General features: G+C 39.5%; 1 protein-coding gene across 2 annotated transcripts in view; it reads right to left on the bottom strand.

The window, feature by feature from the left end:
• ERCC4 (ERCC excision repair 4, endonuclease catalytic subunit) overlaps nucleotides 1-22,626 on the bottom strand; it is a 34,750-nt gene extending 12,124 nt beyond the window's left edge. Inside the window, exons 1-9 of one of the 2 annotated variants that reach the window (XM_079945693.1) lie at nucleotides 22,276-22,626; nucleotides 20,788-20,968; nucleotides 11,976-12,171; nucleotides 10,887-11,094; nucleotides 8,719-8,899; nucleotides 7,602-7,730; nucleotides 6,232-6,342; nucleotides 3,041-3,638; nucleotides 1,179-1,271 (exon numbers count right to left, since the gene is read on the bottom strand). In XM_079945693.1, the coding sequence (XP_079801819.1) occupies nucleotides 1,179-1,271; nucleotides 3,041-3,638; nucleotides 6,232-6,342; nucleotides 7,602-7,730; nucleotides 8,719-8,899; nucleotides 10,887-11,094; nucleotides 11,976-12,171; nucleotides 20,788-20,968; nucleotides 22,276-22,482 (1,904 nt within the window). In that variant the 5' untranslated portion in view covers nucleotides 22,483-22,626. The remainder of the gene's footprint in view (nucleotides 1-1,178; nucleotides 1,272-3,040; nucleotides 3,639-6,231; nucleotides 6,343-7,601; nucleotides 7,731-8,718; nucleotides 8,900-10,886; nucleotides 11,095-11,975; nucleotides 12,172-20,787; nucleotides 20,969-22,275) is intronic. The other variant, XM_079945694.1, reaches the window with a different exon arrangement.
• Between the last annotated feature and the right edge of the window lie 4,456 nt (nucleotides 22,627-27,082).

Raw genomic sequence — 27,082 nt, 5'->3', positions numbered from 1 at the left:
GCCAGTGTTGAAGGATGGCCGTCCATTTTGAAATTCTGTCTAGGTCCTGGCTAACTGCCACTAAAAATGATTTCTGCCCTCTCGCTGTCACTGATATGTTGCCAATGTCTGAGGCTTGAAAGACTGGTCTGGCCCAGCCACTGACAGGCCAGGCCATGGTCTCCTCCGGTCTAGCCTTTTCTCTGGCTCGGATCAAGGATGCCCTGTCCAGCCCCCGCCCTGGCTTCTGGGGCTCCTTAGAGAGCATCTGATCCATCTTCTCTCACCAAGCTGCCACTTCCTTGATAACATCCCTTGGGGGAGGCTATTAGATTTCTCAAATGCTTGCAGGAGTAAGAGGTAGCCATGTAGTTTGTGAATATCTCAATTAGAAACATTTTCCTTACATTAAACCAAAAGCTTTTTCTATTTGGATTTGGAACATTAAAGGCTACTTATTCTCAAAAAAACACACATCTGTTCAGACCAATGTCACACCTTTAAAAAAATATTTTTCCCAGAGTGATTCTATTGATCTGAACTGACCAGGTCATAAAAATATTTCCCAGTTGGGCTTCCCTGGTGGCGCAGTGGTTGAGAGTCCGCCTGCTAATGCAGGGGACACGGGTTCGTGCCTCGGTGCGGGAAGATCCCACATGACGTGGAGTGGCTGGGCCCGTGAGCCATGGCCGCTGAGCCTGTGCTCCACAACAGGAGAGGCCACAACAGTGAGAGGCCCGCATACCGCAAAAAAGAAAAAAAAAAAATTCCCAGTAAACAGTAAAACAGTCACCCACCCATGGACAATGGAAACTTTACAAGGGAAAAAAAAATGATTCCAAGGGAAGGGAGAAATCTTGTACATGGGGGAGGGGGAGAGAGTGTTTCAGTTCTATTGCTGGTGTTTTATGTTGTATTTCTTTATTAACATAAAAGCAGTTTTCTTCACATTTCTATTCTATTAAACCCCTGAAAAGCACCTGGAGATGGTGGAGAAGCAGGGGAAGAGAAAAGGAAATGTGTATTGATGTATATAAACCCTGGAGTGAATCAGACTACAGGTGTATCTTGATGTGACCCTCCCCAGCAGCTTCCTCTCTCCATCTTTCCTGACAGCTAGTAGATATTCCCCCACTCAGAGAAGCCTCTGGATCTTCAAAGGCCTTTGATTCCTTCATACTGATCTTCTATGTATTTACCTTATGAGTTTTTCAAAAGCTTCCTTTTCTTTCCGCAAAGCAGTGAGATAGCGCTGTTCCTCGGTTGAACCTCCGTATATAAGAAAGTAAACCCTGCAAGTTAAGACAGAACTCTTTTAGGCTGCAAACACATAATTTTTAATCCCTGGAAGGAAGAGCATGGCATTTGAAATCAGCAACCTAGAGTGTTCAAATAATAAATATTTGACTGAGAAGAAAAGGTTCCATTAATCACACACTTACTAAAATTAAGCAGCCTAAACCCCACCTGTTAAAGGTCTCATCACCACATGTTTTTTTTTTTTCTTCTTTCATCAAAAGGAGGAGCAGAGTTTAGGTAAACACTGAAATATAACAAAGAGGGATAGAATAATGCTTTCCTCATAACTATAAACAAATCAGAAAACACAATCTTAGCGGCTTCTCTTTTTTCAAATTTTTTCTTTGCATCTCTGCCAAACAATCGTTTAAAAAGTTGGATGGTGGTTATAAAGGCCAGCGTATGAAAGTTCATGTTAGGGAAAAATAAACAAATGAAATCTATATGACCTTTACCTTCACAAGTAATTTCTCAGTTCCTTTTTATTCATGTCTTAACAGAACCGAGTCATCACACATTTTATATAAACAGACAGAGAAGACATGGATTATATCAAGCTCCTCAAAAAATAATTTGACATATTCTTTTCTCTTAGAAAAGGCCAGCTTTCCTATCTTGTTGGTTGCTAAGAAGCTGAATGAGGCACCTCCTCTGCCCCTTTTCTTCACCTTCTATCAGAGACATTTTCCCTTTTTAGCCCTCGATTTTTCTTTTGGTCTTCATTTTCCTAGTTTATATTTCTTTGAAGTGCGGGCAGGGAAAAAACCATTGGCCAAAGAGTCCAGAGACCTGAGCTCTTCCACGAATGTATCATGTGGCCAAGGGCAAGCCATTCACCATGTCTGGGCCTCAGTTTCCCACTGATGGATCAAGTGGTTGAACTCTGAGGTCCCTTCTGGTTCTGACCTTTTGTTTCTAAATATCACGCTATTCCATATTCAGGCAACAGAGAACTTTTGTGCACACAAGCTATCTCCAATGTTGATCAACAGCAAAGTATGAAAAATTTATCAGCCTATAATTATTTCACCAGCTTTGTCTCATCTCTTCATCCTGCGTTATTTCTGGTCCACCTCCTCCATTCACCTCTACTCTGAAAGGCTGCATTCGTTAAACTGGCTGGAGAGGTTTCTCTTGGCTCTGCTTTTGGTTCAGGCTGAGTTCAGGATATTAACCTTGAGGTTTATTTCCCTCAGATAACTGGAGAGCCGGAACACTATATTCTTTGGGAGGCATCGTTTTCTCATCTGATATTTCTTGAAACTCAAGAATACATGGTACAATAATTCCCCAAATACTTTAGTTTTATGTGGCTGTAACTTAGAGTCACTTTTTCAGATTTACAAGAAAGACGTTTTAGAATTATGAAATTTAGCTGAGTCATAATTACATTAACATTTGGTAGAAGGTAGGATATTGTAAATTTCCTAGGCTTGTTCAGAGACGGTGCCCCATAGGCTACAACTGATGCATAAAGAACATGGCACAGAACAGCAGAAGAGCAAGTAACAAGAAGGGGGGCATTCCCTCAGATTCCTGGATCCACTACAACATTCGACCTCCTTCCCATGCGTACTTCCCACACTGGTACTTCCCAGACTGATCAGAATGCCAAATAAGGTTTCATAAACTCAACCAACATCATAACAATGTAACGTTAAAGATAAGAAAGCCCATGGGCAACTGGTCTATCTGTGCTAAATCCTAAAGAACTGCAAAACTGAAGCCCATGCAATCGCAGTTTATATTCCTTACAACTTGCCTCAGGGGCTTCCCGGGCCGACTTGCCCTGTAAATTTCAAGCTGACGCACGAAGGTCAGCTCTGCGTCATACAGGACCACGTATCTTGGCTCCACCTCGTGCAGCACCCGTGTCAGAGCGTAGGGGTCGCTGCAGCCCAGGAGTGGGTGGATAATGGTGAGGGGGTCTTTTATGATTCCATACGCGGCATCAGAGGACACGTTTAAATCAAACTCCTCGTGCTTAATTTCTTCTAAGCAGCTTTCGGGGCTACTGCTTAGGTCTCTCGGACAGCCCTCCTCGACACCCCCCTCCTCCTCCAGTTCTTCAGATTGTTCCATCATCTGAGTTAAAGTCAGCCTTGGTTTCTTCTTTTTGACAGCCCTCTCTTTGGCAGAGGCCCTGTCTTTGTTTCGGAGGCCTTTGGGCCTTCTGTTGGATTTCATAATTCTCTTTGAGCCATCCTCCTTCCTAAACCTCATCCACACGTCTTCGGCTTTGCTGTCCTTCTCAAAGGTTTTCCTGTACAGCCTCAACAAGAAGGCCTCTGCTCCGACAGCGATGCACTCTCGCAGCTGGGAACAGGTCCTGTCATCACTTGCGCAAATGAGAACGTGTCCTAAAATTAGAAACAACGTTATGTCCTGATTACCGCACTTGTCGCCCTACCCCACGCACCCCCTCGTCCCTTCCCCCCCAGAGACACAGCTCACCCCTTGGCGCTAAAGATACTTTACAGTTTGTTTAAAAAGGGTCTCGGATGCTCATCAAAGGCTTTCGCCTCCCTGGCAGGATTACTTAAATCTTCTGGGTAAAGGTGAAGCCAGAAATATTTAGAGTCTTACGAAAGTATAGCTGTGGTATAATGGAGGCTTTAAAGAAGCTCTTTTTAATTAATAATTTTCCAGAGGATCTGGAAATAGATCTGGAAATACCAAAATAAATTCCAAATGGATTACAGTCAAATGTTAAATGATACATCATGAAAAAAAAGATGACTATTCTCCACCTCTCCACATGAAGATGATTTTCCAGGCTTACAAGCAATGGAAGAAATCTCAGAGAAGACTGATATCTGTGAGAAGATATCAACTGATCAATCAATTGACTGACTCTATGAGAATAAAAAACTGCATTAAAAAAAGCTAAAGACAGGCTGCTCCCAAGCCTTTTGAGATGGATCACATTTTGCCTATGGAATGTGCATCTCTAAATAAATCCACTTCTTGCCTAAAAAAAAAAAGCTAAAGACAAAAAAACCACTTTATGTAACTATGATAAATGTTAGTGTCTTTAATATATAAAAAGTTGATACAAACTGAGGACACACTCTAAACCAGCAAAGGAAACTAAGACAATTCACAAAAGAAGAAATGCATCTGAGAAAAAACTGAGCTCCCCAAGCATCAAAATTTGAAACAAGATCACATTTTTCTCCAATCAAATGAATAAAATTGTTATACATATGTAATGTATGTAGATACACACACAAATATATACAGAATCTCCAGTCATTGCTAGCTGGGTAAAAAAAGATAAGCTCTTATACTTTCAAAAGAAATGAAAATTGATAAAAACTTTCTATAAATCAATGGGGTAATATGTCTTGAGAACTTTAAAAATGTCAGTATCATTTGGCTCATTAATTCTATATCCAGAAATTATATCTACACTATAACTTTAACAATGTGAAACAGAAAATACACGAAAGAAAACCAGGAAGGAAATATGCCAATGTTAACAGTGGCTGCTAGATGTAATTTTTCCCCTTCTTTATTCTTTATGCTTTTTTTCTAAGTACACATGTATGACTCTGGGTCTTAAATCACAGCACCATAAGTTCTGGGATAATATCACAGCATAATTACTCATATAAGGATTATGTGCTTGCCTTTATTGCTTTAAAGGAGTTCAAAGTCTCAACAGATTTTTTTTTTTTAACATCTTCACTGGAGCACAATTGCCCCACAATGGTGTGTCAGTTTCTGCTCCACAATAAAGTATATCAGCCACACACACACACACACACATCCCCACATCCTCTCCCTCCTGCGCCTCCCCCCCACCCTCCCCATCCCACCCCTCCCTCCAGCTACCCATCCTACACTTGGTAGTGTGTATACATGTCCATGGCACTCTCTCACCTCGAACCAGCCCATGCCTCCCCGTCCCCGTGTCCCCAAGTCCACTCTCCATGTCTGCGTCTCCACTCCTGTCCTGTCCCTAGGTTCCTCAGAACCGCCCCTTTTTCTTTCTTTTTTCTATATTCCACACACGTGCGCCAGCACACGGCACCTGCTCCTCTCCCTCCGACCCACTTCACCCCGCATGACAGACTCCAGGGCTGTCCACCCACCACAAACAGCTCAACTTCGTCTCCTCCCGTGGCTGAGCGACACTCCATTGTGTATACGTGCCACATACTTCCCTCAATAGATACTTTTTTAAATTTAGTTTTATTTTCTATCTGGTTTTATTTTTAAAACTTAATTCAGGTTCAGTCTACAGTTCAGGTTCAGTCTACTAGTATACTTGTGTTTGAAGAGAGTAGCCCCAAAACTTGAAATTTTTTTAGCACTAGGTCAATGTCATTCTATAATACAGTTGAGGCTTCTTTGAAAAGACACTTGCTGAGAACCTAAAACTTAAGCCCATTAGCTTTCTCCTTGAGGATTCCAAATTTAAAGCCTGGTGAATATATATGTAGAGATTTTGCTGCATCTTTTTTTTTTTTTTAATTGAAGTATAGATGATTTACAATGTCCTGTGAATTTCTGCTGTACAGCAAAGTGATTCAGTTATACACACACACACACACACACACACACACACACACACATTCTTTTTTATATTCTTTTCCATTACGGTTTATCACAGGATATTGAATATAGTTCCCTGTGCTATACAGTAGGACCTTGTTGTTTTTATCCATTCTATATATGATAGTTGATTAGTTGCATCTTTAAATAGAAGTCCTGAGAACCCAACCAGTAAAACAACCTGCTTTCATGAATATACAGTGATTCAACCTGGAGAAAATCACATCAGATGAACAGATAGGCGCTTGTCACTAAGATTTCAGTGTTCATGGGGCACTTACTCTTCTACATTTGATAAAGAAGATAATAGTATAAATTATTTGTAAAGAGCTAATCAAAAAGACTCATTTGCTAGATTTTGAACGCAAATACCATTATCTCCTTTTTTCCTACCTGGACCACCAAGGGCTTCACTCTCCTTATTCTCTGCCTCAATTTCTTTCAATACTTCCGAGAGTGCCTCCCATTTTGGGTTGTTTTCTAGGACCAGTTCCTTTCTTGTTTCTGTATAGAAATAAAAGACAACCTCATTCTATGTGATAATATTTATCTATAAAGTATTCCAAAGGCTTTTAAGACAACAGATAACACAGGCATCACTCCATAAACCCACTCCTTTGTGCGTCTTTCATAATACTCTATAGATAGAATCTGCTTCTTTGAGAAAGGTCTCCTTACGGTCTAAATGAAGACACCTCAAACCAACATTAACACAGGTTCCATAATGCCTTGAGAGAAAGTGATATGAGTGGTCACTAATAAGAGATGATTATGTGTTAGCTGTCAACTGTGACATTATATATAAACTGCTACACAAAATAAAGGACTTGGTATTTATTATTTCTAAAATAACAGTATTTATTATTTCTAAAATCCCTAAGATTTTCACAATCTTGAACATGGGATATAAGCAGACAACAATAAAACTTTTATTTCTGTAAGTACTCAAACATATTACTAACGTATTTAGTTAAGTTTTGAAACAGACCTTTGAACTAGGCAGAAAGTAAATATTAACCCTATCCCATGCTTTAAAAAACCAACGATATTTATTACACTTACTAGATGAGTGTGAAATAAAACCCATTATTTGCCTCATTCTAGTATTTATGTCCCCTAAAAGCTAAAAGGGATGTTAAAATGTCCCACTAAGACTTCAAGTGCCCAAATAGTAATTATTCCAAAGTTAAAAAAAAAATCTATAATTCTTATGTAGTAGTAAGAATACTCTTTTTTGCGTTACGTCTTAGTTGCAGCATGCAGGATCTTTCGTTGCAGCACGCGGGCTCCTCACTGTGGTGCATGGGCTTCTGTCTAGTTGTGGCGCGGGGGTTTTCTCTCTCTAGTTGTGGCACACGGGCTCCAGAGCGCATGGACTCTGTAGTTGGCGGCACACAGACTCATTAATTGAGGCGTGTGAGCTCAGTTGTGGGACGCAGGCTCAGTTGCCCCGCGGCATGTGGGAATCTTAGTTCCCTGACCAGGGACTGAACCTGCGTCCCCTGCATTGGAAGGCGGATTCTTTACCACTGGACCACCAGGGAAGTCCTAGCAAGAGTACTCTTGATTGATATTTGGCATTTGTTATTTGAAATCCCCTGGCAATGAATCCATACCAAATACTTTTACCATACATTATATATGTCACACGCAGTTACACATTCTTCACACAGCCGAAGGAGATTTAAAGTTATACTGTAACTTGATAATCCACACCAAATACTTAAATAAAAGACATTTGAAGACTTAAGCATACAAGATACCTTGCTCTTCTTTAATCTCCAGTTTTTCAGGCAGTTTGCCTTTTTTACTCATTTTGGCATCTGGAACATGATAAACCCTTGCTCGAGCATTTATAAACATTGAGGTGCTGGAGTCAAGAAACAGCCAACCTAATAAGTTTAAAAAAAAAAGCCTTCAATTTATAGTTTACTTCAGAGAATCTCTGAAGGTCACATGACCTGTTTATCAACCGGTCACCAGCTTATTCATCCCCCAACCACACCTTCTCCCTTGTTATGGCCTCTGTCACTGTTTGGCTAGACCGTGGTTTTCAAAGTGCAGTCTACAGACCCCTGGGGGCCCCCAAGCTGTTTTTTCCTGGGGAAGGGGGGTCTGTGACCTCAAAACTACTCTCATAATAATACTAACTCATTATTTGACTTTTTTCCACTGTGTTGACATTTCCAGTAATGGTGCAGAAGCATTGGCAGGTATGGCTGCTGGCGTCCAAGCACAGATGAAGGCAGTGGAACCCAAAGCGTACTAGCAGTCAATATGTTCCTCAATGCCACACATTCGTAGTTTATGACTCGAGAATATTCCTGGTGAAGCAGTTAAGAAACATTATTTGTATTAAATCTTGGCCCCAGGGCCCCTGGACCACACTTTAGAAAACACTGGTTTAGCCAGACAGTGAGAAAGATCATGGTAGTGGGGGAAGGATGTGACTTGTAAAAAAACAAGATGGCGGACAGCCGCGTATGTATGTTTCCCTACAAACCTCTTCTCATTCTTCAGCTGATGAAACTCCATATTCCCTTCCTGTTTCTTCAGGGAATATTAATTTTAAGTTCATAACAACTAAACTTCCAGAACACAACCTATTTCTAAGTTGGGGACTGCCTGTGATATACACAGTCTTTTCTAGAAATAAAATCTCTTGTAATGGATATGAATATTTATTATTATACAGAAGTAGGTGGAAACATTAGCTATCAATAAAACCTACATCCTTGTGCTGTGAACATAAGACATAATTTGAAATCTTACTATACCATGTAGCTGAATATAGCACTCCCCACACCTGATTCCCCCCAAAAATCCAGTACTTTATTCAAATGAGCTCTTAGGATAAATATTAGTATTTTTATCTCCCACCTGAATTCTGACCAAATGCCTTCTCTGTTGCTTTGAGAGATTCCAGAAGATTAAGAAATGTGACGCAATCATACTGAGAGAGATATTGCAGCAAAGTTCGTAATATCTTCAAATCCTGAACCAAGGATTTAGTCTTGGCTCCAAGCTGGTGCCACAAAGGATCCAGATAATGGCGGATTGTCTAAAACAAGAAAAAAATTAGAACTGCTAGAAGATGTTCAATATAGCTATAATTAATACAAATTATACTTTCAACAAACATTATCCCTTGTATACATAAAAATGGTTAAACTGGTAAACTCTGTTATGTATATTTTGCCACAATAATAAAACATTATCTCCCAAGGAAGTGAATAGAAAATTTAAGTTCATAAGATTCTAAAAATAATGTTTAATTTTTCAAATATGAAGCAGAGTGTCATCACTAGAATCTTTATGATCAGATAGAGTCAATTCATAGTTACCCATATTTACATTATTAGGAGAAAAAAGGCCTGATAAACATCAGATGATCATTTATTTGCTTTTATGAAGAATGAAAGCATGTAGCTCAGATACATTCAATTTCTGCCAAGTTTGGTCGAGACCCCATCCTGGGTGGATAGAGATGTGAGATCCAGCTGCACGAGGAAGCAGAGGACATAAACTAGAGAAACTACATGGAATCAAATTAAATAACAGTGGACCTTAGTCTGTTGGTATAATAAAATATTTAGTTTTTTTCTTTAAGTGTGATTCATGTATGGGAAAATATTTGTTAAATTAACAACTAACTAAATTTGAATACTTTTTAAGATCCTGAAAAGTTGCCTAAAACACAGAACAGCTTTATGTATGTACTATGTAGGTATCTACATATCCACAGCTATATATATGCACGTTTCCTTCACAAGCTGATTCTGTAACTAAAAGGGATAATGTAGCATGATCTGGAAGCAGTTTCACTACATGGCATCTTATCTAACATATTTAATACTGAGCAGGAGTAATATATATTTGGATGACCAAATAATCTATTGTCCAAACTGGAACTCTTGTGAAAATGAAATGACACTATTAATAATTACTCCAGGATAACAGGCAGATACTGGGACTGTCCTAGATAAACTGGGACATATTACTCTTTTGTATATCATCTTTTGTAAAAAATCATCTACATACCTCTTTTGTAAAATCATCTACAAATTTTCTAACAAGTGCAAATTATGTCTTGGTTACTAAAAGAACGCCTAAAACTATACTTTGACTTTCACTGGCCAGGTGATGATAAACAGAAATTTAGTGCAAAACATATCTGGTTATATTTTGGTTTTCTAGGAACATATACATTCTACTAAAAGAATGTGAGAGGGTTTTTTTTTGGTATACCATGCACTAAATTATAATAAACTCTACTTTAAAAACAGAGGCACACAACACATGGAATTACTTTTATGTATCATTAGTTCACAGTAAAATGACTTTGGAAGAATCAGAAAAATGAGGACTTAAATTTTCCTTTTTAAAAATCAATATGCATTACTTCCAGTGACAAAGAGGTTGATTCAGAGTTTGAAAGAAAAGAACTTGTTCTACCAAAATATGAAAAAAAAGCTGCCTGGAATTTTTTAAAAGTCAGCATTTTCTGTATGTACAATTCAATCTTAGACATTTACATATCAGAATTAATATTGATCTATGATGAAAAAATTAGTTAGATAAAAAGTCCTTGCACTAAAGTCTTACCATTTTCTCAATTCAGAATGCAATTTTAAGACAGAGCAAGTTTCACATTCCTCAGTAATCAAAACTCATCCAAATTATTTTTATTCCAAATAAGAGATCATAAATTTGGAAGGATTCTTATGTAAACTCTTCTATCTGTAGCTATCCAAACGTTGCCATTTCAGAGCAAAAGGTTATTCATCGTCCTCTTACATATACTTAAAATAAGAGATAATCACCATATAACTGCAAAAGTCAGAGTTGTGCTTATATGCCAATCAATGTATTCTACTACAAATTACTTTCCAGTAAACCAAAGAAACTATACTTTAAATCACCTGCAATTTAATTTTAAAATAACAGCAAATTCCTATTAAGAACATTGTAAATATTAAAATAACTTGCATTCTTAAAAATTACAACATAACAAATGGTGCTTAAAAAGGAAAAGAAATAAAGAGTACCTTGTCAAAAGGTTTTCCAATAGCATTTTCTAAAGATAAATCTTCAACTTCAAGCGACGGGTTATGGCATTTCAGTTCCTTTAGACATGCATTTAGAATGTCCAGAATAGCAGTCTGTATAGCAAGCATGGCAGGTGTCATAGAAACGTGAATTTCTACGACTTCGGGTTTATGCTGTTCTAAAAATGAGTTTACTGCTACATGGAACCTAAAGAGACAAACATTTTTCAAATATTTCTAGAGTTGCAAGAGCTATGTGTTTCCGGTCTCAGTTTAATACTCTAATAGCTCTTTGTAACTGCAATTAAGAAACAAAACGGAAAGCCAAGTGACAGTGTTTTCAGGAATACTTTCAACCTCTATGAATAGAAGTATTACTCAAATAAGGCAGGGATCAGCAAATTATGGTCTGCGCTAAACCCAGTGCCCGTTTTTACAAATAGTCTTATTGGCACGTAGCCACGCCCATTGTTTATGTATTGTCTGTGGCTGCTTTCACACTGTCACGGCAGAGTTGAATAACTGTGACAGGTGCGTGGCCTGCAAAGCCTAAAATATTTACTCTCTGGCCCTTTACAGGAAAAGTATGTCAATCCCTGAAGTAGGTATAATCAAAAAAGGAAAAAGACTGCAACAACTACTCTCAAATACCATACAGTATAACCAAGATACATATTAGCATAGGTTGCAAAATGTTTTGAAAATTGATACCTTATGTTTTTCCTAGAAATTTACATAGATTTTTCAAAATCTTGGTGCTTTATTTCCCTCAAAGTGGAAGTTGGAATCTTAACCAGTAAATCTGCAGTTCACCTAAAGCTGTTGTGTATGTGAGCCTCTAGATCCCTGCGTGGTTTCACTAAATGTACAAGAAAGTGATAGCCCTGGGCTACCAGAAAAATAACTATCAATCCTCTCTCTCCTGTTAAAAGAATCACAAATGTGGTGACCATTTATTTATATTTGGATGTACTTGTTATGAACCTGACTAGCGTGTATCAAGTGCAATGACAGTAAATTTTACATTATAGTGCAAAATTAAATTACGGCAGGTTCTCTCGCAGAAACTGGTCACATAATGCTATTTACCTTGGCCACAGATACAGCTTCCTTACGAAAAGATTTCTCATCACTCTCTCCACATGACAAAAGCCGGTGTCAAAGGCAATAGCGTTGTCTGTGAAAGCTTTAATAAAACCATGTTTGTTTTTCTGTCGGAAGAGGCGCAAGATGAATGCTTCTTGACAAGACTCGATTATTCTGTGAGCTCTGTACACCAAGATGCCTGGGCAGGGGGTGGGTGGGGAGGAGGGCGGGAATCAAAATTTAAAGTACAGAAAAGACATGTCATTTTCATGCTCGCTTTCATTGATTCATCACAGTTTTCTTGAATGCCTACTTGAGCATGGGCAAGCTCTGTTCGAGGTTGGGGATACAGCCATGAACAAAACACGTAAAGCTGTCCTGTGGCATTTACAATAAACAGTACAAATAAGTAAAATATTTAGTAGGTTAGAAGGGATAAGTGCTGAGGAGAAAAAACGATCAGAGGAATAAGAGAGGGAGTATGTGTGAGGGGTGGTAGTTTGCAATTTCCTTATTTAATCTTTTAAAAAATTGAAGTACAGTTGACGTACAATACGTTACAGATGTACGATAGAGTGATTCACAATTTTTAAAGGTTATACTTCATTTATAGTTATTATAAAATATTGGCTATACTCCCCGTGTTGTACAATATAGCCTTGTGGCTTATAATAGTTTGTACCTCTTACTTCCCTACCCCTATCTGGCCCCTCCCCTTCCCTCTCCCCACTGGTAACCACTCATTTGTTCTCTGTATCTGTGGGTCTGCTTCTTTTTTGTTATATTCACTAGTTTGTTGTATTTTTTAGGGTTTGCAATTTTAGATAGGGTGACCTCACTGAGGTCTTAAGTGAGTAAAGCCTGGATGGAGACGAGGAGGTGAGCCTTGTGACCATGTGGGCCAAGGGAGTTCCGGGCAAGGGAATAACAGCAAAGGCCTGGGGTGGGGCATATCTGGCCTGGTGGAGGAAGAATTTCTGAAAGCAAAGCAGGTCACTATTCTTTTAATATATGAATCAGATGTGAACTATGCAAAACAGCTGCCTTTCAGAAGTTTGGGCAACATCTCCATCACTTATTAGAAGAATTCAACTTTCAGAATCAGAGTATACTCAGTTGAAAGGTAAATTAGTCCATCTGAAATAAAAATCTTTAATGAATATGCTTAAACATCTGTATTGTGGGGTGGATGTGATAATGACACCCCTGAACCACAAAAACAAGGACGATCATACGTGTTTCCTTAATTATAAAATCAGAGTACTGGACCAGATGATCTCTCATATGTGTGTATGATATACACATGCCATTGTGGTGCAGTGGGATTCATGGAAAATTAGGGAGAGACATGAGATGACATGAGAGTGCACAGATGTCATTTCTGGATCAAAAACTCAATTATTCTATGACAACTCTCAGTCTTTTAGACCTAAACCAAGCCAGTTACCATATATATTTGCTATAAATGCACTCACATGTTTTTGCTCCCATGCTCATCGCTCCTAGGATCTGGAAAATGACACCAATAGTAACCCAAGACTCCTAGTAGTTCAATAGATTCAATTCAGCTTCTACTATTTTGGTGTTTAAATTTTAGATTGAGGTGGATGGAGCTAAAATTTATTCTAGCTAAGCAAAATTGTTTTTCAAATATGGTAAAAATTAACAGTGCTATTTAGGACTTTGTATACAAAAGATTTTCAATAACACCAGAACGTGTACATAACTAATCTACTGCTCATAAAATATTCCGTACCTAGCAGGTAGGTTTTTCCAAGTACTCTATTGGGCCAGAGTTCCTGGACTGAAATATGACAAAGTTAGAAATAATAAAAATGGACTTCTAAAGAAAAGGTGAATCTCAAGTTAAGAAAATGGTGTGCTCCAAAAGGTTGTCATTTCTTTTGGAATCTAGAAGAAGGAGGAGAAGAGAACTAATATTCTATCCCAGGCACTGGGGTTAGGTACTTTTATAGACTTTTATTTCATTGAATCCTCACAATAACTCCATGGGGTAGGTATTACTATGAGACCAGGAAAGGGAAGCAACTTGATCAAGGTCACTTCGCAAGTAAATAGGAGACCAAAGGTTCCAAATCATGAGTGTCTGAGAACAAAGCCATGTCCTTCCTGTTAAGTGACATCATCCAAGGACCACACCGCCCCCTTTAAAAAAATACAAGCAGGTTAGGTTTCTGGGGCAATTCTAGTCCCACATTTTTATGCTCCCACAACACTCTGTATCTCATGCTGCACTGTAATTACTTCTCTACACCTGTCTCCTCCACTAAATTGCTTGAGGATCAGAACATCATAAGTAGTAATCAGAGCATGTTTACTATGTGCCATGCGTGATGCTAAGAATTTTACATACATTATCTCAGTTCATCCTCACAATAATCCTAGGAGGAAGGTACTATTACTGTCTCCAATTTACAGATGCGAAAACCGAGTCATACAGAAATGAAGAAACTTGCCCAAGGTAACACAGCTGGTAGCTGGTGAAGGTGAGCTCAAACCCAGAAGCCGCCTAACTCAGGAGAGCACCCTACCGTCCTGTCATCTTTCTGTCTTCAGCACCTACCTCATTCCTGCCAAATAAGGGACGGTTAGTAAACGAAATGTTTACCAACATTTAATGTTAATAATGTTGAATGAATGTAAAGCTGAATTATGCACTGGGTACACAAATCTAACATGTAACTTTTTTTTAAAGTTTCCCACGGAAAGCGTGTTCTGAGTTCTGTTTAGAGATGTCAGGATCTGTTTTAACAATGAAAGCATCCTCATGCCCCATTCTTTTGAAAGTACAATCTGGGGAGATATTTTCACAGTTCTCTCACTATTGAGGAGTTGTGTTGGCAGGGACGCCTAGGGTGGGGTATGGTGGTGACATTGGGTAGTGACAGGGGAACAAGTTAGGGCTGGTACATTCAAGATTTTCTAGGGGGTTACATGCTTCTGGGACACTCTGGTCCGTAAGAGCTATGGTGAAAGTTCCTACAGGGGCTGGGGGGTTGAGGAGGTAGAGGATGATCCCGGGGGTGTAGCATTTGAAGAAATTCATTTCTGCCACTCATTTACATTCCATTCAGCGAAGCAGCAGTAACAGCTCCAGCTTCATTACTGGCTGGGACTTGATCAGAAACAGGAATGGCATTTTGCCCTTTTTAATTAGGAACTACCTATAAACTATACCTTGGATATTTCTTTGATTCAGATTGCTCTCTGCCTAATTAGGTTGAAGTGTTACTGGGAGACACAGAGTAATACTGACATCTAGTGGTCATTTCAATACATTTTTTTTTCATTTTATCAACTGAAAAAATAAGGAAACATAAAGCTAAATTTATAAGAAAGCAGCAAACAGTAAAAGACTTTACAATGTATCAAGATTTCTGGCTATAAAGAGCCAATTTTTTGCTATTATTTATGATTTACTATGTACCAGGCAGTATGCTAAGCAATTATTTATTTTACTTCATTTAATCCTTGGTAACTTCACAAGGCACTATTTTCTCAATTTAAGCAATGAGAAAACTGAGGCTTGTGAAAATTAAGTACAGTAGCTTGCTTGTAAGCAGTGGCATTACCCTTCAAAGTCAAGTGAGTCTGACCTCAGCTGTACTGCCCTGCCAGTGCTTATAACAATGAGAAATACAAAAGTATAACAAAACTTTCCAATAATCAGTTCACCACGAACCATATAAAACATTCATTCATACATTTATGCATTAAATATTTCTTGAGAGTCTTCTAGGTTCAGGGCAATGTGATAGATATGGTAGGAAGGACAATTATGAATTCCACAACCTCTCTGCCCTTCGAAAGTTCATTAAAAATTGTCGTACATACATGCATCACTCACCCAATATATATGTGTTTGGTACCTACTATGTACCAGTTACTTGTCCTGGGATGAACAAGTTGTTCCTTACTCTTAGGAAGCTTGTCATCTCATGAGCGAGACAGACAAATAAATAGGCAAATACAGTGTGGTGTTCTGAAGTGCTCTGACTGGGGAGAAGCATGGGGAAATCAGAAAAGGTTTCCAAAAGGACAAATAATCATGAAATATGACTCCTTTTCTATATTAATTCTGGCTAAAATTAAATCATTCTTCTCAAAATAATTAAGCAACTAATTGGTTTAATTTCAATCATGGGAGAGAGGGGGGATCAAGATGGTGGAGCAGGAAGACCCTGAGCTCACCACCCCCCACGAGCACATCAAAACTACAACCACATACGAAGCAACTCTCTCCAAGAACGACCTGAAGACTAGTAGAACGGCTCTTTTACAACAAAGGCTGTGAAGAAAGAACCCCATGGAGCCTGGTAGGAGGGGAGGAAAAGAGATCTAGTTGGGACCCACGCCCCTGGTGGGCGACCCAGCAAAGGAGGGGGATGTCAGAAGCTCAGGGATCCTCCCTAAAGAGTCAGGGGTTTGAGCCCCACATCGATACTCCAGCCTGGGGTCCAGCACTGGGAAGACAGGCCCCCTTGGCTGGTTTGGAAACCAGTGGGGCTAACCAGTGGGCTGTAGGAAACCAAGACTCCATTCTTGAAGAGAGTGAGTAAGCACAGACTTGTTTGCCTCCCAGTCTCAGCAGAGGCAGCAGACTGAAAACTGCCTGGTGCTCTGGTGGCCCTGCCTGACCGCCCCAGCCTGCACTGAGCTCTTGCTCCAGCCGTATCCCCCACCAAGGAAGCTCTGCCAGTGGACCCTGCGAGAAGACGCGGCCTGTGCCCTCTTCAGATTCAGCTCTCCCACCAAAACCACTGGGCACACGCAGACTGCACAGGGACACTCCCACACAGGGACATGGATTCAAGACTGGGACAGGTAACTGTTTTGCCTAACTTCATAGGGACAAACAGAGAAAGTTAAATAAAATGAGAAGACAGAAGAATATGTTCCAAACAAAAGAGCAAGATAAAATCCTGAGAAAAAACCCTAATGAACAGACGTAAGTAATTTACATGATAAAGAGTTTAAAGCAAGAGTCATAAAAATGCTCACTGAACTTGGGAAAATAGAGGAATATAGTGAGAGCTTCAACAAAGAACTAGAAAAATATTTTAAAAAACCAATCAGAACTGAAGAATACAATAACTAAAATCAAAAATACAATAGAAAGACTTAAGTCCTTACTTAAGTAAATTTAAGAAGACTGCAATTATATCAAGGATATTTTCCAACCACAACAGTATGAAATTACAAATCAATTTTGGGAAGAAAAATGGAAAAATACAAACACATGAAGACTTCATAAGATGCTACTAAAAAGCCAATGGGTCAACAAATAAATCAAACAGGAAATCAAAAAATACATTGAGAGGAATGAAAACAGAAACATAACTTTCCAGAATCTATCTGATGCAGTAAAAGCAGTTCTAAGAGGGAAGTTTATAGTGATACAGGCCTACCTCAAGAAACAAGAAAAAACTCAAATAAACAACCTAATTTTCTATTTAAAGGAATTGATCCTTTAGCCAGACTCATCAAGAAAAAAAGAGGAAGGGCCCAAATAAATAAATCAGAATTGAAAGAGACAAACTTACAACTGATATCACAGAAATACAAATAATCATAAGAGAATATACTAAGAGTTATATGCCAACAAATTGGACAACTTATAAGAAATGGATAAACCCCTATAAATACACAATCTTCTAATACTGAATCAGGAAGGAATAAAATATCTAAAGAGACCAATTACTAGTAATAAACTGAATCACTAACAAAAAATCCCAACAAAGAAAAGTCTAGGACCAGATGACTTCACAGGAGAGTTCCACCAAACACTTTAGGAGAGTTAATACCTATCTTTCTCAAACTATCCAAAAAACTGAAGAGGATAGAACACTTCCCAACTCATTTTATGAGCCCAGCATTATCCTGATACCAAAACCAGACAAAGATACTACAAAAAAAAGAAAATTAAGGGCCAATATCCCTGATGAACATAGATGTAAAATCCTCAACAAAATATTAGCAAACTGAATTCAACAATATATAAAAGGATCATACATCATGACCAAGTGGGATTTATTCCAGGGATGCAAGGGTAGTTCAGTACTGAACCTTGATTTGTGGATATTGAACCATTAACAAAATGAAGGATATAAATCACATAGTCATTTCAACAGATACAGAAAAAGCATTGGACAAAATTCAACATCCATTCATGATAAAAACTCTCAACAAAGTTGGTATAGAGGGAACATATCTCAACATAATAAAAGCCATTTATGACAAACCCACAGCTAATGTTATACTCAATGGTGAAAGCTAAAATCTTTTCATCTAAGATCAGGGACATGACAAGGATGTCCACTCTCACCACTTCTATTTAACATAATATTGAAAGGTCTAGCCTCAGCAATCAGACAAGAAAAAGAAATAAAAGGCATCCAAATTGGAAGTGAAGAAGTAAAACTCACTATTTGCAAATGACATACTATATATAGAAAACCCTTAAGACTCCACCAAAAAACGATTAGAATATATAAATTCAGTAAATTCAGTAAAGTTGTAGAATATAAGATTAATATAGAAATCTGTTGTATTTCTATACACTAAGAATGAGGTATCAGAAACAGAAATCAAGAAACAATCCCATTTACAACTGAATGAAAAAGAATAAAATATCTAAGAATTTAGGTATTAAATTAAATAAATTAAACCAATTATAAAGTTAATAAGGAGGTGAAAGATCTGTACTCTGAAAACTATAAGACACTGATCAAAGAAACTGAAGACAATACAAATAAGTGGAAATATATCCTTTGTTCATGAATTGGAAGAATATTGTTAAAATGTTCACATTACCCAAAGCAATCTACAGATTTAATGCAATCCTCATCAAAATACCTATGACATTTTTCCTAGAACTAGAACAAATAATCCTAAATTTTGATTGGAATCACAAAAGACTCTAAATAGCCAAAGCAATCTTGAGAAAAAAGAACACTGAAGGTATCATGTTCCCTGACTTGAGACTATACTACAAAGTTACAGTAACCAAAACAGCATGTACTGCCCCAAAACCAGACCCAGAGATCAATGGAACAGAATAGAAAGCTCCCAAATAAACTCATGCACATGATCAATTAATCTACGACAGAGTAGTCAAGAATATACAATGGGGAAAAGACAGTCTCTTCAATAACTGGTGTTGGGAAATCTGGACAACTACATGTAAAAGAAAGAAATTAAAACATTTTTCTCACACCATATACAAAAATAAAGTCAAAATGGATTAGAGACCTAACTGTAAGACCTGAAACCATAAAACTCCTAGGAGAAAACATAGGCAGTATGCTCTCTGACATCTGTCTTAGCAATAATTTTTGGATCTGTCTCCTTAGGCAGGGGAAACAAAAACAAAAATAATCAAACTAAAAAGCTTTTGCACAGCAAAGGAAACCAACCAACAAAACGAAATAGCAACCTACTGAATGGGAGAAGATATTTGCAAACAATATGTTCAATAAGAGATTAATATCTAAAATACACCAAAAACTCATACAACTCAACATCAAAAAACCAAAGAACCTGATTAAAACATGGGCAGAGGATCTGAATAGGCATTTTTCCAAAGAATACACACAGATGGCCAACAGACACGGACAATGAGATATCACCTCGCACCTCTCAGAATGTCCATCGTGAAAAAGACAAGAGATAACAAGTGTTTTTTGAGGGTATGGAGAAAAAGGAACCCTCGTGTACTCTTGGTGGGAATGTAAATTGGTGCAGCCACTATGGAAAACAGTATGGAGGTTCCTCAGAAAACTAAAAGGAGAAGTACCATATGATTCAGCCATTCCACTCCTGGGTATTTATTTGAAGAAAACAAAAACATTAACCTAAAAAGATATATGCACCCCAATGTTCACAGAAGCATTATTTACAATAGCCAAGATATGGAAGCAACTAAAGTGTCCATGGATAGATGAATGGATAAAGAAGATGTGGAATATATATACAATGGAACATCACTCAGCCATAAAAAAAGAATGAAATTTTGCCATGTGCCACAACATGGATGGACCTGGAGGGTATTTTGCTAAATGAAGTAGTCAGACAGAGAAAGACAAATACTGTGTTTTCACTTTTATGTGGAATCTAAAAAATAAAACAATGGAAGAAGTACAACAAAACAGAAACAGACAACAAACTAGTGGTTACCAGTGAGGAGAGGGATGGGGCGAGAGGCAAAAGAGGTGAAGGGGAGTAAGAGGTACAAACTATTAGGTATAAAATAAACAAGTTAAGGATGTAATGTACAGCACAGAGAATATAGTCAATATTTATAATAAATTTGTATGGAGCATAATCTATAAAAATACTGAATTACTATATACCTGAAACCAATATAATATTGTATGCTAACTATACTGAAAAAAATTGTTTTGAAAATTTCAAATCATGGGAAAAAATATTCTTTAAAGAGGAAAACCAAACTCTTTTAGGAAATATATAAAGAATATTTATAAACATTTCAAATCTGAGTAGTTTCTAAAAGCAAATGCCTGTCAATTACTAAGTATTGACTGAATATGAGCTTAGAAAACAAGGAAACGTCAATCTTACATTTAGTTTCTTATTCAGGCCATAAATATTTACTAAGCATCCAAAATGTGTCAGGTATTGTGTTAACACCTGGAAGCACAATGTTGAACAAAAACATCCAATGCTGTTCACAAGAAGGTTCTAGTTTAGAGTTTAGCAGAGGGAACAGATACATACAGAAAAAAAAGAAAGTGCAAACGTATATACAAATAACAATAAGGCTTCAAATTCTTACCGGTAATTAAATCTGAAGGTATTCTATCAGTCAAGAAATCAACCACAAGTATTCGACTTGTTGCAAATATCACACCGCCTTGTGTGTACACCTCATAGCGATTGCTACTTGTGATTTCATTTGTTACTCGGCGAGGGAGATGTTCAACTCCTTCTAACTTCAGCTGATTGATAAAATATTCCTAAATTAAATCAAACTTGATTAGTAGACCGTTTAATAGAGGGCAGTTTTTATTAGGTTACCAGTATTTGTATTTAAAGTGATATGCTGCCTTTTTCAGAGATCATGAACTTAATAATAATGAACATACAAACTAAATTACTTTACGATGATCAACCAAACAATCGACATTTATCTAGGGTTTTGTTTTTGTTTTGGGGTTTGCACTAAGGACTCACTGCACTTGAGATGTTATTAGCAGTTTAACGACAACGAAAGACTTTTAAAATCCTGAGTTGAAAGACTTCTGCTACCTAGAAAATACTGCCCACCAGAGGCAACTCTGCAAGCAAGTGTAAATACCATGTGAGAAGATAACAAGGGAATCCTTTCCCCAGGTGGTGTTTTAGACTATTAGTTCTGTCCTGGTCCACCCTAGAGGGGATTTCATCATGTCAATGGGACCCTTGGTCCTTTAAGTTTGATACCACCTTTCCTGGGGGGGCCCCCGTGTTGTGCTAAGCGCTAGTCAAGCACTAGGGATACCTAGATGGATCAGTCAGGGAGTGTGTGGTCACTCTTCTCAGCTGGCATTTTCCTTCTGGCCATCTGCTCTAGATATCTAAGGGCTCATCAGAGTCGTCAGATCAAGCTGTGTCGCCTGTCACTACCCCTCAGCGAAGGTGTATCCCTCTTCTGTCTTCCTCAGTGTTCTCCACTCTCCCTAACCCAGGTACCCTTCCCCAATACCCTCAGCTTCCAGCTCCCTTCCCTTCTGACCCTATGCCCCTCTTCCCACAGCCTGGGTGAACCCCCAGTCCCTCCTCTTCCCTACAGGGTTCTCCCCAACCTCAGCGTCTCCTTTCACGTCTCCCCATTCCCTTCAGAGATTCCTCCATCCCCATCACTGTTCCCTTTTAGAGACCTCACTCCTCTACCTCCAGCCAGTCCCTTAATACCCAACTTCAGGACTGCCTCGTTATTCCCTTCCACATCCTCCACCAGACAACTCCCCACCCTCTTCAGAGACCTCCAATCCTTCCCACCTCCACGCTTCTCAAATGACTCCCCTACTCCTCTCAGAGACCCTCCAACCCTTTCAGGTCCTCGAACCCGTGTCAGGGTCCTGCGACCCCGCCCACCGTCTCAGCGTCCCCGCACCCGCGTCAGGGGCCTGCATCTGTCTCAGGGAACCCTATTCAACGCCTTCCCGCCCGCGTCAGGGACCCGCATCGCCCTCAGAAACCTGGCCTCCGCGCCGAGGCCTGCGTCTGCTACGAAGGCTCCCAGCGTTCCCGGGGTCCCCTCCCCCAGCGCGGGCGGCCGCACCTCCTCGGCTGGCTGCGTGTTGAGCACCAGCACCAGGCACGCCGGGTGGCAGTGCAGCCGGAGGAAGTGGTAGAGGAGCCGGTCTGCGCCGAGGCCACGGGCGCACACCACCAGCCCGTCCGCGTCCAGTAGTTCCAGCACCAGCTGCCGTTCATACTCCAGCAGCGGCGCCATAGCTGTCTCTCGAGCCGGCAAGCCCGGTTCCATGGGCGCCCTTCGGCCGCCGCGGCCGAACGTAGCCGAAGAGAGCCGAGTCCGAGACGAGAGCGAGCAGAGCGCGGCCGAAGAGAGCCGAGCCCGAGAGGACACGAGCCGGCCGAACGCAGCCGAAGAGAGCCGAGCCCTAGAAGACGAGCGAGGCCGAACTCAGCCGAAGAGGAGCCGAGAGGAGCCGAGAGGAACCGAAGATTCGTTGAGTCGCGGGGAGGTGCTAGTGCTCCCAACAGGTGTCTTTTCAGGCTTCAGGCTGCGCCCCAGAGTCTTCAGTTATTTCACCTTCTCTGTACCTTCGATTTGAGAGTCAGGCGGCCTAGACCTAGACCTAGACCTGGACCTAGAACATAAGCTACCACCAAGCGAGAAAGGAGAATTAAACCCAAGGAGCTTAGTTCCCCGACCTTGACAATTGAAAAAGTTAATTGTCAATCTAAGGATTGCGCCTAGAACTGGTAGCACCTGCTTCCCAGGGTGAGGTTTGCGCCTTTCTTTTGCAATGGGCCCCTCTTTTTAAAAAATTTTGAATAAGCAGCATAGCTTACTAACTTTAGGCTCTTGTTTCTCTCGGAAAGTCTTGAATACAATTAGCTATGTGAAAAGTCGCAATCAGGTGTTCCAGCGGCCGCCGCGTCCCGTCTTCCACTAGGGGGACACCTTCGGTAGTATTGGTTCTATACCTAGAAACGCCTGTTAATTTCACTAGAGGAATTGTTCTGTGTCGACGTCCCTTTTCCCCAATCTTCATTGTTAGAAAATTAAAAATACTTTATAAGTAAGCAAAAATAAAAACCACTTCTTATTCCATTACCCAGAAATAACCACTGTAACATCATGATATCTACACTTTTAGTCTTTTTTTTTTTTTTGGTATATAAAAGCTCTCTCACCACATAGAATTCTTTTGCTGATGTAATAAGCAACCCTGACTTAAATCCCGGGTTTGTCACTATCATTTGACAAGCCTCTGAACATGGTATTTAATATTCTTTTACAAAATCCGTTTATATGGCTGATGAGATTTCTGCAATGAGGATGTACCATACTTATTTACCCAGCTCCTTATTAGTGGACATTTAGTCTGGTTCTGTTCCCCCTGTCATATTATAAGTAATATTTCACTGAGTATCTTTGGACATAAATTCAACCACGCTGCTAAGATGCACTTTAGAAGTGGATACTTACTAGGATAAAGAGAACAAACATATGTAAGGCTTTTCATTATATTCATAGTGCCACATTGCCCTCTAGAAAGCCTGTACCAATTTACATTCACATCAGAAGTTTACAAGAAGATCTGTTTCTCTACCTCTTACTGCTTAATCCAGTGTTTTACATTTACATTTTTTCAAGATTAAAACAGTATATAGTAGTTCCTAAATGCTGGTCAAATGGAAAAGACTGTCTGGAGACATTCTCCATACAGTAGTTCCTATGAGACAGATATGAATCCCTCAACTTTTGCAACTGAGAAATGGAGGCTCAGGGAGTTTATGTGACTTGGGCAAGACCACTGAGCTAGTTAGTGTATTTCTTAGATTTAGTTCAGGACATGATAAGTAGGGACTCAACATATGTAGGATATGCATGTTGAAGTGACAACGCTGAAATTCAAACATGATTCCGCAGCTGTGATATGCAAAGTAATGGCTCTCCAACGATGTCCATGTCCTAATCCCTGGAACCTGTGAATATATTACCTTATGTGGCAAATGGGACTTTGCAGATGTGATTAAGTTAGAGATTTCAAGATGGGGAGATTATCTTGGATTATCAAGGTGGGCCCAATGTAATTACAACAGTCCATATAAGGGAAGAAGAGAGACAAGAGGGTCAGAGTCAGAGAAGGAGATGTGACAAGAAGCAGAGGTTGGAATGGTGTGGAAGAGGCCACAAGCCAAAGAATGCAGCCTTTAGTAACTGAAAAAGGCAAGGAAATGAAGTCTCCTGTAAAGCCTCCAGAAGGAACACATCCCTGCCAACCCATTTTGGACTTCTGACCCCCAGAACTGGAAGATAATGAACTGTTTTAAGCCACGACATTTGTGGTAATTTGTTATGGCAGCAACAGGAAACTAATACACAAACATTCACTATTACTACTACACTGAGCTCTAAAGATGAAGTCCCCAGCTGGTGAAAACAAAACAAAACAAAGCAAAATAAAACAAAGCACATGGGAGTATATAATGAAGCAATAATATTGGAGGGTGCTTGGTCAATATATGTAGAAATTAAAAAAATATCTGTTTAGATCCATATACACATGATATTTACCCCACAAATGTTTATTTGGCACCCACTATGTGTCAGTAAACAAAACAGGTAAAATCTGTGCCACCATAGAACTTATATTCTAATGGGGAACTTGTGTATGAAGGTGTTTATTCATCATATAATTTTGTGAACTATCATTATTTCTCAGGCATTTCTCCTGAATTTCCAATACTAGGAGACTAGTCAGAACCTCTTCCTGCATCCCATAAGTGGGATATCATACAACAATTATAAGCTGTAGGTGACAAGATACCCAATCCATGCTATTACATACTAAAAAAGTAATTTCAAAACAATGATGTATAGGATGGTCCCATTTGTTTAAAAAACCAGCCAACAGATATGATTTCCTTATGACTGCATAGAAAAGCTCTTAACAAAAGGAATTACTTCTGGGGAGTTGAAATGGGTGGTTTGTGTAGGGTGAGACCTTTACATTTCAGTTTACTCCCTTCTGTTCTGTTTGACTTTCTTACCATGAACTTATATTGCTTTTATAATGAAAAAAAAAGAAAAATCTTCCCAGGTACTAAACAAATACGTCATCAGCACTGCATAGTATTACCTCGTGAATTCTAGATTTAATGTGTGTGCTGGCCCACAACGTCAAAAGTTGGTATCTGGGGAAACAGAATTTTGTAAATTCTAACAGGTATCTAGACATTGTAGTTTTGTCCATGGGCAAAAGTTTTCCACTTAAGGTAAAGGATTCTTTTTTTCCCCCTATGTCACTGTCACAACAATTCTTCAAACATTTCCTTATTTTTAGATTGTTCTGATCATCAGAGCCATCTCCCCTCCAGATCACTTCGCAAGTTTCAGTTTTGCCCACAAGGACACAGCTCAGGCAGCGGTCCTTTGGTCTTTGGCATTGGGCTGGGAGTGAGATTAAGCATCATTTTCCTCCTGACCGGAGGTAGAAACCAACACACCTCAGTTAACCCTAGCTTGACTGCTGTACGTAGGCCACTGTAATTTCTCTTAGCAACCTCAGTCTTTCACATACATATGGGGAATGCCTACTAAATCTAGAGGACGGGGAAAAGATAAAGAGAACTTTTCCTAGATTTAGCTCCTCTGCTAGGGCCAGATCACCACTGGGCCTCTTAGAGCTTACTTGTGTGGTCTAAGCGTCCATTCAGGCTGTAAGTCAGAAATGAGACAGGCCTGGGACCTGGTCCCAGGTCCCTTTGCTGCAGTGTTGCAATGCTTGCACCTGGACATACCTCTCCTCCAGCAACAAAATACAAAGAAACTGTATGGGACTAAAAATAACTGCACGTATGCACAGTTAGGGCAAATTCTGAACAAAGGATACAAAGAGACCAAAAAACCCAACTGCCACTTCTGAAGAGCCTGGAGCAAAAACAGGGTGTTGGGAGCAAAAGTAGGGTACTGAGCATGCCCCCTGCACTCAGCATCACCAGAGGGGTGGGCAAAACACCTAAGCCTGCCCTCCTGCCCAATCCCTGGACACACCCCCACCCTCACCCCATGTAAGGATCCAGCTCCCCCCCACCCCCTTGGGGAGCAGCAAGCAAGGGAACCCGTTGCTTGTTCTCACTCCCCCCTGCTGCAGCAGGGGCCCCAGTAAAGCCTTGCCTGAATTTCTTGTCGGGCCTCTGGTCAATTTCTATTGATTGGGGAAGGCCAAGAACCCTGGTCTGTATCAGAAAGACCTGGGCTGGAAAACCAGCACAGCTACCTACCAGCTGTGTGAACTATGTAAGTCATTTAACCTCTCTGTGCCTGAGTTGCCTCATCTTTAAAATGGGGCTGATGTAAAAAAGAATGAAATAATGCTATTTGCAGCAACATGATGGACCTAGAGATTATTATACTAAGTGAAGTAAGTCAGACAGAGAAAGATAAATACCATATGATATTACTTATATGTGGAATCTAAAATATGACACAAATGAACTTATTTACAAGACAGAAACAGACTCACAGACATAGAAAACAAACATGGTTACCAAAGGGGAAAGGGGGTAAGGGATAAATTAGGAGTTTGGGATTAGCAGGTACAAACCACTATATATAAAATAGATAAGCAACAAGGCCCTACTGTATAGCATGGGAAACTATTGGGTTGGCCAAAAAGTTCGTTTGGGATTTTCCGTAAGATGTTACGAAAATGAACTTTTTGGTCAACCTAATATATTCAATAGCCTGTAATAAACCATAATGGAAAATAATCTGAAAAAGAATATCTATATCTATATCTGAATCACTTCACTGTATACCAGCAACTAACATAACATTGTAATCATTGTAAATCAACTATACAAAAAATAAATAAATAAAGTAAAATGGG

The sequence above is a fragment of the Stenella coeruleoalba genome (assembly GCF_951394435.1).
Source record: "Stenella coeruleoalba genome assembly, chromosome: 15".
In the NCBI taxonomy this organism is placed as follows: Eukaryota; Metazoa; Chordata; class Mammalia; order Artiodactyla; family Delphinidae; genus Stenella; species Stenella coeruleoalba.
The sequence above is the reverse complement of the archived record's forward strand: the minus strand, read 5'-3'. Positions and strand labels throughout refer to the sequence as shown.